The 13,500-nt window shown below is 34.3% G+C and overlaps 3 protein-coding genes and 1 long non-coding RNA gene across 4 annotated transcripts; 2 read left to right on the top strand and 2 right to left on the bottom strand.

The window, feature by feature from the left end:
• Nucleotides 1-45: 45 nt before the first annotated feature.
• LOC109586821 (uncharacterized) lies at nucleotides 46-1,100 on the bottom strand. Its single transcript, XR_002187235.1, has 3 exons — nucleotides 1,000-1,100; nucleotides 782-949; nucleotides 46-68 (listed from the first exon to the last, which is right to left on the bottom strand). It is a non-coding gene; the product is annotated as an uncharacterized LOC109586821 (long non-coding RNA).
• A 90-nt stretch (nucleotides 1,101-1,190) lies between these two features.
• On the top strand, nucleotides 1,191-5,910 carry LOC100641858 (receptor-type tyrosine-protein phosphatase alpha-like). The gene is made up of 20 exons (XM_020003040.1): nucleotides 1,191-1,311; nucleotides 1,395-1,718; nucleotides 1,832-2,230; nucleotides 2,278-2,556; nucleotides 2,703-2,780; nucleotides 2,836-2,853; nucleotides 2,906-2,999; nucleotides 3,061-3,119; nucleotides 3,175-3,347; nucleotides 3,392-3,479; nucleotides 3,537-3,619; nucleotides 3,661-3,697; nucleotides 3,754-3,974; nucleotides 4,016-4,312; nucleotides 4,363-4,606; nucleotides 4,657-4,721; nucleotides 5,152-5,274; nucleotides 5,319-5,575; nucleotides 5,632-5,767; nucleotides 5,820-5,910. The coding sequence occupies exons 1-20, from the start codon at nucleotides 1,224-1,226 to the stop codon at nucleotides 5,877-5,879; spliced, it is 3,123 nt and encodes a 1,040-aa protein (XP_019858599.1). The 5' UTR covers nucleotides 1,191-1,223; the 3' UTR covers nucleotides 5,880-5,910.
• On the bottom strand, nucleotides 5,900-7,025 carry LOC100641732 (glutaredoxin domain-containing cysteine-rich protein CG31559-like). The gene is made up of 4 exons (XM_003390115.2): nucleotides 6,856-7,025; nucleotides 6,563-6,790; nucleotides 6,366-6,431; nucleotides 5,900-6,311 (listed from the first exon to the last, which is right to left on the bottom strand). The coding sequence occupies exons 1-4, from the start codon at nucleotides 6,979-6,981 to the stop codon at nucleotides 6,135-6,137; spliced, it is 597 nt and encodes a 198-aa protein (XP_003390163.1). The 5' UTR covers nucleotides 6,982-7,025; the 3' UTR covers nucleotides 5,900-6,134.
• A 57-nt stretch (nucleotides 7,026-7,082) lies between these two features.
• LOC105314581 (protein ABHD18-like) lies at nucleotides 7,083-12,713 on the top strand. Its single transcript, XM_020003041.1, has 10 exons — nucleotides 7,083-7,195; nucleotides 7,303-7,387; nucleotides 7,471-7,571; nucleotides 9,316-9,397; nucleotides 9,477-9,561; nucleotides 9,690-9,717; nucleotides 9,838-9,976; nucleotides 10,383-10,472; nucleotides 10,834-11,269; nucleotides 12,395-12,713. Exons 1-10 carry the CDS (start codon nucleotides 7,107-7,109, stop codon nucleotides 12,520-12,522), a joined length of 1,263 nt encoding a protein of 420 aa, XP_019858600.1. The 5' UTR covers nucleotides 7,083-7,106; the 3' UTR covers nucleotides 12,523-12,713.
• The last annotated feature ends 787 nt before the right edge of the window (nucleotides 12,714-13,500 follow it).

Raw genomic sequence — 13,500 nt, 5'->3', positions numbered from 1 at the left:
CACTTACTTCTTTCTTATTAGCATCCTTCTTCTTTTTCTTTTTTGTCTTTTTCAATTTATCAACAGAACTAGAGAGGGAGAAGGAAATGCATAAAATACACAGGTCAATGGATAATTGCACATAGTGCATTGTAATATGCAAGTACATGTATAAATACACAAGTACATTCACTAGATACATGTAAAAATGCAGTAAAAATGCAGCAACAATAATACAGGTAGGCATACACATACTTGTGATTACTATATAAGGATTTCCCACAAAGGATGCTAAATGAGCTAAAAAGCATGAGCTTCATTTGCTGAGAATTAAACCTTTTTATACGTGTATTCAGATTTCGGAATAATACTTTTAAAATTCATAAAAAATCTAATTTTGATCAGAATAAGCTCAAACTTTCTACATAAGATAAGTACATGTATATGTATCTGAAAATCTAATAAAAATGAAGAATTCTCTCCTAGCCAATTTTGATGAAATTTGCCGATGACCCTGTACTATAGTACAGGGACTTTGGCCAAATTTTTGAGCAATTTAAAAAGTAATAAAAATCCAATTTTCATTGGAATAACATCAAACTTTCTACACAACATAAGTACATGCATACGTATTAAAAAGTGTAATAAAAATGAAGAATTCTTTCCTTTTCATTTTTGGCAAAATTCAGCCAAAGTTCCTGTACTATAGTACAGGGACTTTAGCCCATACAATGTATATGTACATGACTACCTAATACCCATAATGAAAAGTAATTCTAATACATGTTTATTATATACTAACTCCTTGGTAAATTCTTCATCAAAGTCTCTCTCGAGTATCTTCTTAAATGACTTGGTGAATGAATTAATAATGATGGACTCCTTCTCAGGTTTCTCTCCTCCTCCATTTTCAATATCAGCCATGTTTTAAATGGCGTCTATAATAGTTCTTCGCTCCCGCTCCTCCTTCCTGAAAAGAAATAAGATATAATAAGATATCCTTCTCTATTTGTTCTTTACTTCTGAAGCTAGTTCAAATCAGGGTCTATAGTCACAGCTTTAGAACTTCAAGTCAACTTCGTTAAGGGGCGCGGCTCAAATTTTCACGTGATACAGACACGCCCATCAATTATTAACAAATTAAACATTATTAAGCTAATTAATTAATTAATTGCATTTCTATGGTAACATATGCTGTATTATTAGCATTGAAAAAACTATAATTATTCCTATAACATCTTAACATGCTTGCAGTGTCACTGCTGCTGCTGTCTGTTGCCTTCTTGAGCTTGAACATAGATATTGGTGCTAGTACATGCCCACCAACCTCAGGTAAGTCTTGCTGACCACAGAAGGTATAATACTGATGAAATTCATAAATATCTATGGATGAATCTACCACTCTGTTTCTGTAGGTGGTATATACCTGATGCAGGGTTCATTATGTAATATTTCTAATAATACTTATTTTCAAGATATTGAGATCAGATCAAATTTGTTAGAGTGTGGATTACCTGGTTATGGGGCAGATGGTGGAGAATTGATTGGTCCTAATGGAGCTGTTCCTTGTCCTGGTAGTAATTCAAATTTAGAGTGTGCTGTTGGGTCAGGTGCTAATATTACTATTAGTATACAATCCACAAACAACATTCTGACATCTGGTGAAGGATGGTATAGGTGTTGTCTACCCACTAATTGTTCAGATCCTGATGCATACATCATCAGCTTTAAAATATACAGTAAGTTAATATTTTAGTCTCGCGTAGCCAGACTCCTCCCCTTTTTGACCTTGGGGAGGAAGTATATTTTCACTGAATGTGCTCGTAATTGACAATTTGCTGATTCACTTTAGGATGGGTTGAGATAACAGGTATCACAGTTGATCTTCCTTTGGATATTAAACTTCTTCCACAAACATACACACTACATGCAATCAAAGTTGGTCATAAAGATAATGTATTATTGAACAATGCTACTTGGTACTATGAGTCTGGTAGTGATAGTACTGAAATAACTACTGGTCTCTGCAGTGGACAGTCTGGATACAATTGTAGCATTGGTAATGGAGTATTACTACACCAGAGTAATGGATCATATGATTATACTCTAACTGTTACTTGGAATGGAGAGAGTATTACTAGTGGAATACTGAGTCAATTAAACAACAATGGGGATCATGTGTTTAGATTTTACTTACATTATGGATATAATGACGATAATATCAAAAGAAACAGATATCACACAGTGGCAGGTATTGTATGTGCTAAAGTTCATAATAATTACTTACATCATTCTCAGTTCCAAAATCTGCCCCTTCTTCTGTTATTATTGTCAGTAAAACTGATATGACAGTCAGTCTCCATTGGACTCCACTTGATTCATCAGATGCTGATGGATATGTAGTCTATGTTACTAATGATACTGATACTGTGCAGAGAGTACAAGTAGAAGGAAGTAGTAACACTGCATTTACAGTGAATGGGCTACAAAGAGGAACAACTTATAGCATCACAATCAGAGCATATCAAAAATTAGTGGGACCTCCTAGCAGTACAATCACAGTACAAACCTTACCAAGTATAGTTATTACTAATAAGACCCTGAAACTATACTATGCCAGCAAGAAGGTGCAATATGAATTAATATAGTCTTGCCCTGCTCTTACAAAGCATACCAAGTTTGATACCACAATATTAATTTTACTGCAACATGTATATTTCTAGTTACACAAGTCTCTTCTAGTTCACTGCTATATGTACATCAACCTGTGTCTGCATCAGGTTCAGCAACACCAACTTTAGGTATAATTATTGCTGTAATTTTGTCATAACATCTGTTTCCTATTCAAAAATGTAGATAGTGTAAAGTCTAAATGTAAGCTTTATCAATTAATTTTCCCTACTAAATTAATTGAATATTTATGCAGATACTTCTGCTACATTTGCAGCTGCGTCAGCAATTACTGGGTTTTCAATATTGATGATACTTCTAGTGATCACTATCACAGCTATTTATGTAAAGTATGTTAAAAACTGTATGTATAGCTTTAATTATTGTCCAATAATTTTATTGTATCGAAAGGACAAGATTAACAAGGACCAGAACACACTACATTAAGGAAGTAACATCAGGAAGTCAAGGTGAATGATACCCTTATTTTTTGGTTTTTTTAATAATTATGATGATAAACTCAAGGAGGATCAATCTTACAAGCCGAAGAGACAGATGTAGAGACTGTTCTGTCTTATCTTGGTGTCTACAGTGACTTTGATCCACAGATTCTTCCTACTCTACCTATACCACTGGAGGATTTGGCTATACATTTAGATAGTTGCCATAATAGCAATGGATTTGAAAGACAATTCAAAGTACCTATTGAAGGTTGCATGTAAAGATGATTATGTGCATGTAGAATCTCTACAGTGGTGAGGAAAAGCCATGTACTGTTGGATACAGTGAAGAAAACAAACCTTTGAACAGATTAAAGAATGTGACAGTTTGTATGTACATGTACAGTACATGTATTATTACAGAATAATGTTTTCTTTATTCATCAGATGATGATAACAGGATATTACTGGATACTAATCCTAACTTGGATATGTGTCAAAGGGAATTTATTAATGCTAATTATGTTGATGTAAGTTTTATTATAAGAAATTATCTTAATTGCTATTGCAGGGATACAGTAGTAGTAAGAAATACATTACAACACAAGGTATCCTTGTATACAAGCAGTTCTACACTGTTGTTATTTTAACCTACATGTATAAGGTCCTATGAAGAACACATCAGTTGATTTCTGGTATCTCATCTGGCAGGAAAGGCCAGTGTATATTGTGATGCTAACCAAACTGAAGGAAGGAGGAAAAAGCAAGTGCAGACAGTACTGGCCAAACTCTGTAACTGAGCAAGAGAAGTTTGGACCATTCACTGTATTGTTAAAAAATACAGACACTTACCCTGACTTTGTTATTCGTCAACTTTGTATAACAGTAAGTGAAAAAGTTAACATGATATAATGTACACAATACAGATACAAGATGGATCAAATGATAGTCATACACTGACTCAATATCATTTAACCACATGGCCTGATCAAGGAGTACCTGACTATGCTACCTCATTGATGACTCTATATAAAAGAGTCATGAAAACCTGGTTTCCTTCACAAGGCCCCATTCTGGTCCACTGTAGTGCTGGTATAGGCCGTACTGGTATATTTATTGCTATAGACTTGGCTCTAGAACAAGCCAAAAAAGAGGGAGTGATAGACTTTGCTGGTATTGTTAATAGACTTAGACAACAGAGAATGAAGATGGTTCAGTCACTAGTAAGGACAATTAATTATTAAAACATTACATTGTCACAATAATTGTACAGGATCAGTATGTGTTTCTTCATGATGCTGTGTTTGAGGAAATCATTTGTGGAAAGACTGAGATATTAATTGAGAACTACATCATGGAAATACAGAAACTAAAAAAGAATGATCCAAGCATTAATTGTACAGGAATTGAAGCACAATATCATTTATTGTGTGAATTGACTCCTGATCCTAATGACGTAGAGTGTAAATCTGCTAATGCTCATAGTAACAAGAACAGGTCAAATAATTACCTACCTCGTGAGAGCATCATGATTAATGAAATAATTGTAATCTGTTGTTTACCTTAGCTGACAAGTATATTGTAGCTCTTAAAGATACCAATGATGATTACATAAATGCATCATACCTTAATGTTAGTCACAATGTAGTGTAGTTATTATTATCACTTATAATGGGATTATCAAAAAACTATCATTTTGGTTTTTTCAGAAAAATCTCAACAAGAATTTGTTAATGCAAGTACACATGTACATGTACTTAGTGAAATCATTTTTTTACAAATTTTTAAAGGTGGTGAAAAGTTCCTGTAATATAGTACATGGTGGTGGTTTGGGTAAATTTTGAAAACTAAGAAGTAGAAAATTTTTCACTTTTCTAATTTTTCTAAGCTTGTACTTGTAATGTTTAACAATTTTGAAATCATTCTATAAAAATTTGGATTTTTACAAATTTTTGAAGCTGCTCAAAAAATTTCCGAACTTTTGTGAAGTTTTGAAGTTTTTTGAATGCTACATACTATAACATGTTGTATTATTATTATTATTACTGTTCACTCATATTAGGGCTATCAAGGGAAAAAAGAATTCATTATAGCTCAAAGTCCTATGGAAAACACTATGAGAGACTTTTGGAAAATGATAGTAGATTATAAAGTGTCTACTATTGTCATGCTGTGTGGAGATGAAGTATTACATTACTGAACTAGTATAATCCTATTATAAGCTTGTAGGATTGCTGCTATCAATATTGGACTGGCTCAAAGACACATGGTGAATTTTCTGTGGAAGTCAATAATGAAAGAAGTGCAAATGGTTATACAGAAAGAAATCTTAAATTATCCTTTGATAAAGAGAGCAGAAGTGTATTAAAATTACAAGTGACAGATTGGCCTCAAGATGGAGTTGTTAGAAAAGCTGGTACCATTCTACAAGTAATTAATGAAGTGAGAAACAGACAAAAGAGAGGACCAGTAGTGGTACATTGTAGGTAAAGAGAAATAATAATCATGAATTTTAGTAAAATTTTGATGTGTGTGTGTGTAGTGATACAGTGAGTCGTTCAGGAGTCTATTGTTCAGTGAGTATTGCTCTAGAGCAGTGTATAAAAGAAGGTGTAGTGGATGTATTTCAAGTAACTAAAACTGTCAGAAGAAGTAAACCAGGAGCTGTCACTACACCGGTATGTGATGAATCAAGCATGGATTTATAATTTGTTGTTTTTTGTTTTACAGGAGCAGTATGATTCTATATATGACATCATTGACTTGTACATTCAAACTACAAACAAATAATAGATTACATGCACTTGTCATTTTTGTAAGAATAAAATTTGAAAAAATAATAAAAATTATCAATTTAGACCAGTTAGTCATTCTTTTGTAGATCATGTGCCAAAATCCAAAGGATGGATCTTGGTAAACGGAATGGTAAAGGATGATGTGTTCATGTTCTAATGTTTTACTATAAATCTACACTAATTTCTGCATGCATTAAATTGAGTGTGTGAAATTCATTGATACAAAACAGAGTATAAATTGATGATGTCATTAGCTCTTGCAATGAGGGCAAGGCTGTAGGCCATTCTCATCACATGCTGTGCATTTAAGTGCACGGAACTCTGAAGTGAAATTATTAAAGACACTGTTCTTACTCCCTCCACATTTAATGCAGGGAATAAAGTCATAACCACCGCACATTTGACATGTTATGGAAGTATTAATTTTCTAAAAAAAGACAAGGGCAGAGTATTAAATTCAAAAAGATTATTAAAAGCTAACTGGGAACTCTTGAAGCATTTTCTTTAGCTCTCCTATTTCATTTAGTTCATCGACCATCTCCTTATCCTATAGGATTCACAAAAACTATTATACCATGTATCTTAAATCTTATGCTTTAGAAAAATAATTGTGCATATTTTAATTTTTATGTACTAAAACTGTGTTGTGTATTATTGCACATTATTATGTGTATTTACTCCTATATGTTGTCCATTAATGAATACTTGAGGCAGAGTAAAGTCAGCCCCTTTAAGCCTTTCCTCTAATTCACGATGATAGCTCTCGCTGGCATAAACATCTCTCTCTTCAACTTTAACTCTGTGGTTGTGAAATATGCCAAGAATGTACTTGCAGTCTTCATGTGCTCTCCTCACTCCGCTGAAACTAGTAGTGTATACTATTATCTTGCTTTCCTCCATCTGCATCTATTCCAAATAGGAGAAATGAAGTGTATTGCAATGAAGGAAGTTCTTTTTTAGCTCTTACTTACCCATTGCGTTGCTTCTTTTCCTTCAAAAGCAGCGAGGCCGTCCCTTACTTTGTTCTTAACGCCAATCACAGCTCCCTCGCTTGTAATAATGTTTCCTTTTTCTTGCTTTCCAGCATCAGAGCTCATTCTCAGTTTGCAGAAAAGGAGGGTGGGGCTGGTTATTGGTTTTAAAAATTAGAAAAGTATACGGAAAGTTTACGGTTGTTAGACTAATTGAATTTGGGGGCGTGGGTTAAAGGGTGTGCTTTAAAATGGCGGCCGGTGACAGGATTTATAGGAGTCTATTTTCTAACATAAAGTTCTTTTCTAGGGGATGGGGGCCGATAGATACAATGGAAAGGTAAATAAAGTTTTTAAGGAAGGCCAGCATACTGTATTAATATATTCAGTATTGCGAACTGTGTTTTTCTGTCTATTTTTCCTACTTTTGTGTTTTCGTTTCTGTAGCCTAGCTGGTGTTATAACGAATCTTAGTAGGACAAAATTGCACGAGGATATAAAGGATCACAGCCACCCTATAAAAACCAAAAAAGTAAATTTACAGGTCTAGCTACTGGACCCAATAATAAAAATATTTCCACAATAATATGATAATATTTTTATTAAAATGTACAGATGGCCGATAATTCTGAAGGTACTATGTATGAAGGTACTTTCCTTTCTCCTCTTGCAACCTTGTTGCCCGGAGTCCTCCCAGAAGAAGCTGAAATGGCTAGGTGAGGAAAAGAAAAGGAAGCATACATTGTACATCTATTGAATACCCAAGGCTATAGCCCATGGTTTTTTTGAAAAATTGGCTCCAAAATCACCTCAAATTTTTATTACATTTTCTGATACATATTGATGTCCTTAACTGATTCCGACTTCAATTTCTAAAGTTACAACCATTTTAACAACCATTTTAAGAAAAGGCCAAAATCCCAAAAATACCCAAGGCTATAGCCCATGGTTTTTTGAAAAAATGGCACCAAAATCACCCCAAATTTTTGTTACATTTTTTGATACATATTGATGTCATCATGCTGTGTAGAAGTTTGAGCTGATTCCGACTTCAATTTTCCAAGTTACGGCCATTTTAAGAAAATGCCAAAATTCCAAAAAATACCCGAGGCTATAGCCCATGGCTTTTTCCAAAAAATGGCTCCGAAATCACCCCAAATTTTTATTACATTTTCTGATACATATTGATATCCTTATGCTGTGTAGAAAGTTTGAGGTGATTCCGACTTCAATTTTTCAAATTACGGCCATTTTAAGAAAACGCCAAAATTCTGAAAAATACCCAAGGCTATAGCCCATGATTTTTTCCAAAAAATGGCTCCGAAATCACCCCAAATTTTTATTACATTTTTCGATACATATTGATGTCCTTATACTGTGTAGCAAGTTTGAGCTGATTCCGACTTCAATTTTCCAAGTTACAACCATTTTAAGAAAAGGCCAAAATCCCAAAAAATACCCAAGGCTATAGCCCATGGTTTTTTGAAAAAATGGCTCCAAAATCACCCCAAATTTTTATTACATTTTTTGATACATATTGATGTCCTTATGCTGTGTAGAAAGTTTGAGCTGATTCCAACTTCAATTTTTCAAGTTACGGCCATTTTAAGAAAACGCCTAAATTCTGAAAAATACCCAAGGCTATATATAGCCCATGGTTTTTTTTTTTAAATTGCTCCAAAATCACCCCAAATTTTTATTACATTTTCTGATACATATTGATGTCCTTATGCTGTGTAGAAAGTTTGAGGTGATTCCAACTTTAATTTTTCAAGTTATGGCCATTTTAAGAAAACGCCAAAATTCTGAAATTACCCAAGGCTATAGCCCATGGTTTTTTCCAAAAAATGGCTCCGAAATCACCCCCAATTTTTATTACATTTTCTGATACATATTGATGTCCTTATGCTGTGTAGAAAGTTTGAGCTGATTTCGACTTCAATTTTTCAAGTTACGGCCATTTACTAAAACGCTAAAATTCTGAAAAATACCCAAGGCTATAGCCCATGGTTTTTTTCCAAAAAATGGTTCTGAAATCACCCCCAATTTTTATTACATTTTCTGATACATATTGATGTCCTCATGCTGTGTACAAAGTTTGAGCTGATTCCGACTTCAATTTTTCAAGTTATGGCCATTTTAAGAAAACGCCTAAATTCTGAAAAATACCCAAGGCTATGGCCCATGGTTTTTTTCAAAAAACAGCTCCGAAATCACCCCAACTTTTTATTACATTTTCTGATACATATTGATGTCCTTATGCTTTGTAGAAAGTTTGAACTGATTCCGACTTCAATTTTTCAAGTTATGGCCATTTTAAGAAAACTCCAAAATTCTGAAAATTACCCAAGGCTATAGCCCATGGTTTTTTCAAAAAATGGCTCCAAAATCACCCCAAATTTTTATTACATTTTCTGTTGTCCTTATGCTACATGTACATGTATTATTTCTTTTATGTAGATTTGAATTGTTAATTCCTAAGAAGTGGAGGAGTAGTGATTCCAAACCAGTTTACATACACATGGCTGGTACTGGAGATCATGTGAGAATCATGTGACCTTGTTAATGTTTTATTAATATTTATTATTAATGACATGTAATTATTAATTTATTGTTATTAGTATTATTGGAGGAGACGGTATCTCTATGCTTTCCCTCTCTTGAAATCAGGAGGGATAGGATCTCTCATTTTGGAAAACCCTTTTTGTATCCTTTTAAAGCTCTACAGTACAACAGTACATGTACTTGTGCTTAATAGCTTAATAGACTTTAATAATTTAATTTTCTTAACAATATCATTTTAAAAAATTAATTTATTTATTCCTTATTATCAGATGGTCATAGAAAGCCAAGAGTTCAAACGTAAGTACTTTATATGTACATGTACATGTAATCTATGTTTTTGACACTTAAAGTTAAAGATTTTATAATGTACATGTACATGTACATGGGAATTCATTAATAATTCTTGTCCCCCTGTAGGAGGTCCCAGTTACATTATGTAACTGATTTGTTTTCAATGGGTCTGGCGCTCATTCACGAAAGCATTATACTTAACAGTTGGTTGGAGTCTCAGGGGATTGGACCAGTTGGACTCACTGGCATTTCTATGGGAGGCCACGTGAGATTCCCTTATTGTTAATTCATGCAATTAGTGCTACATTTACACATACATGTACATTACATGTATGCTTTTATAATACTGTACATGTACATGTACAGTATATCCATGCTGTAGTAAAAAAGAACAGTTCTTAAGGATTTCCTACAGGATTTAGCAAGTGTTCAGCCTTTGTTGGTGAATTTTTAAGTTGTTAAAAACTCTGGTCAAAGACCCTGTTTATAGTACAGGGTATTTTATCCTCAATTGCTGGGATAAGACTCATGAAGCATGCTTTTACATGTACTTGTACATGTAGCTCACTTAGCAGTAATTGTTTCCTATTGTACAGTGTATCATGTACAGTACATTATGCTTGATAATTGTTGTTAATGCTTAGTTGTATTGTGTTTCTCTTCTATCATAGAATTGTTCCCTGAGTGCTAGTCTTTGGTCTAAACCAGTGGTAGCTGTTCCATGTCTATCACTTGTCACTGCTTCGTGTGTCTTCACTGAGGTAACCATTACATGTACACTGTACATGTACATGTATAAGTGAAAAAACTTTATAAATACTCACATGTATACAGTGTACTTGTGTGTGTGTCTGATTTAAAAATTGGCAAGTAAATATTATTATACAGAACATATACTGTAGTATATAGTATTTATGTAGCTTAATAAAGCTTATTAAACCCTCCCACCTGAAAGAGATTATTATTATTTTTTTTATTTTTATTTTTATTTAATGAAGGAAAGTTAGAATTAGGAAAAAGTTAGGACAGGATGAAAAATGAAAATAGGATGATTATTGTTATTATTATTATTATTATTATTATTATTATTATTCCTTTTTAAAAATCATTCTTTCCTTTTAGGGTACCTTTAAATCATCAGTTTGCTGGGAGCCGTTAGAAAAAGAGATCTTGTCTTGTCTGCTTGGAAACGACGAGAGAAGACTCAACATATTTAACTTGATACTGTCTCACTACTCTCAGCCTGATTTAAGAACAATCACTGAACAATACCGAAGCAAAGAGAGTAAAAAAGAAGAGAGAGAAAGCACCAAGGATGACAAAAAGAATAAACTTGGTAGCATTTTGAAATACCCATTTCAAAATAAAAGCGCTCAAGAGAGAAAGAAAGAACCAAGGCCGGAGGCGCTGCAGCTGTTGAAACATGTGATGGATTTTTCAACTCATTTCCATAACTACCCAAAGCCGATTGCCCCGGAACTATTGACTTTCCTACCAGCTAATGATGACCTCTACATGCCACACCACACTGTGGAGGACATGAGAGAAGTCTGGCCAGGTTAGCACTACATACGGTACATATACCATATTTTCCTTAAATAAAAGCCTGGATGTCTATTTCTTAAAATGGTACCGTATAGCGTCAAATTTTCGTGGTTGAAAATTTTCGTGATTTTCGTGACTGAATGGACAATCACGAAAATATTTTTCACGAAATTTAATTTTGATATAAATGTGGGCGTGTCCCATCACGCCTTTTATTTGTTTCTCAGGCACAGGCTGCACAGCTAAGAGTCTCTCTTATAAAGGGAGCCCACCTTTCTTGGTATACGTGATAGCCACGGATACACGAAGGGAATTAATATCGAATAATGCTACCACTCATGTTGCTTCTTCTCCAAGTCCAGCTGGAAGGCTAGCTACTAGCGCGCGCGCGGCCACATGGATAGGAGTGGTTTTAATCATCACGAAATTTTATTTTAATCACGAAAATTTTTTAACGAAAATTTACTTGAAAGCAAAAATGTATGAAATCACCAAAAAATTCACTCACGAAAATTTGACGCTATACGGTATTTGAACCTTGAAAAATTTTTATGAAACTTGGGCTAATAGTGGGATTCCAACAATTGCCCTCATGCATACTAGTTCAAGAACCTAAGGCAGTACATCTACAAGGCTTATGTGTTATTTCTATGCTAGATTTGCATATTTATAGCTCAATTTTATTGCTATCCACTACCAGGCATTTATTTGCTTCCGGCTTACACGCATGTTTATTTTAATGTGAATACAAGTATACAGTAAAAATGTAAAACAAAACATAAATAATGAGATTTATGTATCATGCACATGTACTTATTTTCTTGTGCCTATCCTTAATGTAACAGAATAATTATAATGCTTAGAATGTACTGTATACCTGTTTATGTTTGCTGTGAAATGTTTTTGCGGATTTTGTGGTTTCTTTTTCCTTTGGGAAATTTTTTCACCACAAAAATTAATTCTGAATTTCCATTGCCATGTGGTGTAGGCTGCAAGCTGTTTGCGAAAATTTATTTCACAAAATTGTAGAATTGCAGGATTTGCGAAAAATTCTTGTCACATACAAAATTTCATGGCACATGTACATGTATATGGACAGTACTGGAATAATAATTTTAATAATTTTATTTTTCCATAGGTTGTAATGTCAGGTACATTGATGGTGGTCACGTGACTTCGTTCCTGCTCCAACGTAGCACTGTAGTGAGAACACTTATTGAACAAATGGACAGATTATTATTATTAGGAAGCAACTCTCTTGCTTGAATTATTAGACCACTCCAACTGCTGTATATTAGCAACGCTATAATTATATTTCACCATTATTATTATTATTATTATTATTATTATTATTATTGTCAATAATGAATAATTATTGTATCATCTGTTTGTAGATTAACATGCCATTAAAATTATAATGAGTTAATTAATTGTGATCTTTATGTCACTTCACACTAGGTCTGTCATATGCAGGGTTGACGTCAGTTTGAACAGTAGGTCTGTCATATGCAGGGTTGATGTCAGTCTGAACAGTAGGTCTGTCATATGCAGGGTTGACGTCAGTTTGAACAGTAGGTCTGTCATATGCAGGGTTGACATCAGTCTGAACAGTAGGTCTGTCATATGCAGGGTTGCCATCAGTTTGAATAGTAGGTCTGTCATATGCAGGGTTGACGTCAGTTTGAACAATAGGTCTGTCATATGCTGGGTTGACATCAATTTGAACAGTAGGTCTGTCATATGCTGGATTGACATCAGTTTGAACAGTAGGTCTGTCATATGCAGGGTTGACATCAGTTTGAATAGTAGGTCTGTCATATGCAGGGTTGACATCAGTCTGAACAGTAGGTCTGTCATATGCAGGGTTGATGTCAGTATGAACAGTAAGTCTGTCATATGCAGGGTTGCCATCAGTTTGAATAGTAGGTCTGTCATATGCAGGGTTGACATCAGTTTGAACAGTAGGTCTGTCATATGCAGGGTTGACGTCAGTTTGAACAGTAGGTCTGTCATATGCAGGGTTGACATCAGTTTGAACAGTAGGTCTGTCATATGCAGGGTTGATGTCAGTCTGAACAGTAGGTCTGTCATATGCAGGGTTGATGTCAGTATGAACAGTAAGTCTGTCATATGCAGGGTTGCCATCAGTTTGAATAGTAGGTCTGTCATATGCAGGGTTGACATCAGTTTGAACAGTAGGTCTGTCATATGCAGGGTTGACGTCAGTTTGAACAGTAGGTCTGT

The sequence above is a fragment of the Amphimedon queenslandica genome, unplaced genomic scaffold (assembly GCF_000090795.2).
Source record: "Amphimedon queenslandica unplaced genomic scaffold, v1.1 AMPQUscaffold_12771, whole genome shotgun sequence".
Lineage (NCBI taxonomy): Eukaryota > Metazoa > Porifera > Demospongiae > Haplosclerida > Niphatidae > Amphimedon > Amphimedon queenslandica.
The sequence above is the reverse complement of the archived record's forward strand: the minus strand, read 5'-3'. Positions and strand labels throughout refer to the sequence as shown.

Bases quoted from the DNA above. Each gene is read 5' to 3' on its own strand.
- LOC100641858 (XM_020003040.1), top strand. From the start codon at position 1,224: ATGCTTGCAGTGTCACTGCTGCTGCTGTCTGTTGCCTTCTTGAGCTTG. The intron at 3,698-3,753 runs GTATCCTTGTAT...TACATGTATAAG, and splicing joins GAAATACATTACAACACAAG to GTCCTATGAAGAACACATCA. The intron at 4,722-5,151 runs GTTAGTCACAAT...CACTCATATTAG, and splicing joins TAAATGCATCATACCTTAAT to GGCTATCAAGGGAAAAAAGA.
- LOC100641732 (XM_003390115.2), bottom strand. From the start codon at position 6,981: ATGAGCTCTGATGCTGGAAAGCAAGAAAAAGGAAACATTATTACAAGC. The intron at 6,791-6,855 runs GTAAGTAAGAGC...TATTTGGAATAG, and splicing joins GAAAAGAAGCAACGCAATGG to ATGCAGATGGAGGAAAGCAA. The intron at 6,312-6,365 runs GTTAGCTTTTAA...GTCTTTTTTTAG, and splicing joins AAATGCTTCAAGAGTTCCCA to AAAATTAATACTTCCATAAC.
- LOC105314581 (XM_020003041.1), top strand. From the start codon at position 7,107: ATGGCGGCCGGTGACAGGATTTATAGGAGTCTATTTTCTAACATAAAG. The intron at 9,718-9,837 runs GTAAGTACTTTA...GTCCCCCTGTAG, and splicing joins AGAAAGCCAAGAGTTCAAAC to GAGGTCCCAGTTACATTATG. The intron at 10,473-10,833 runs GTAACCATTACA...CTTTCCTTTTAG, and splicing joins CTTCGTGTGTCTTCACTGAG to GGTACCTTTAAATCATCAGT.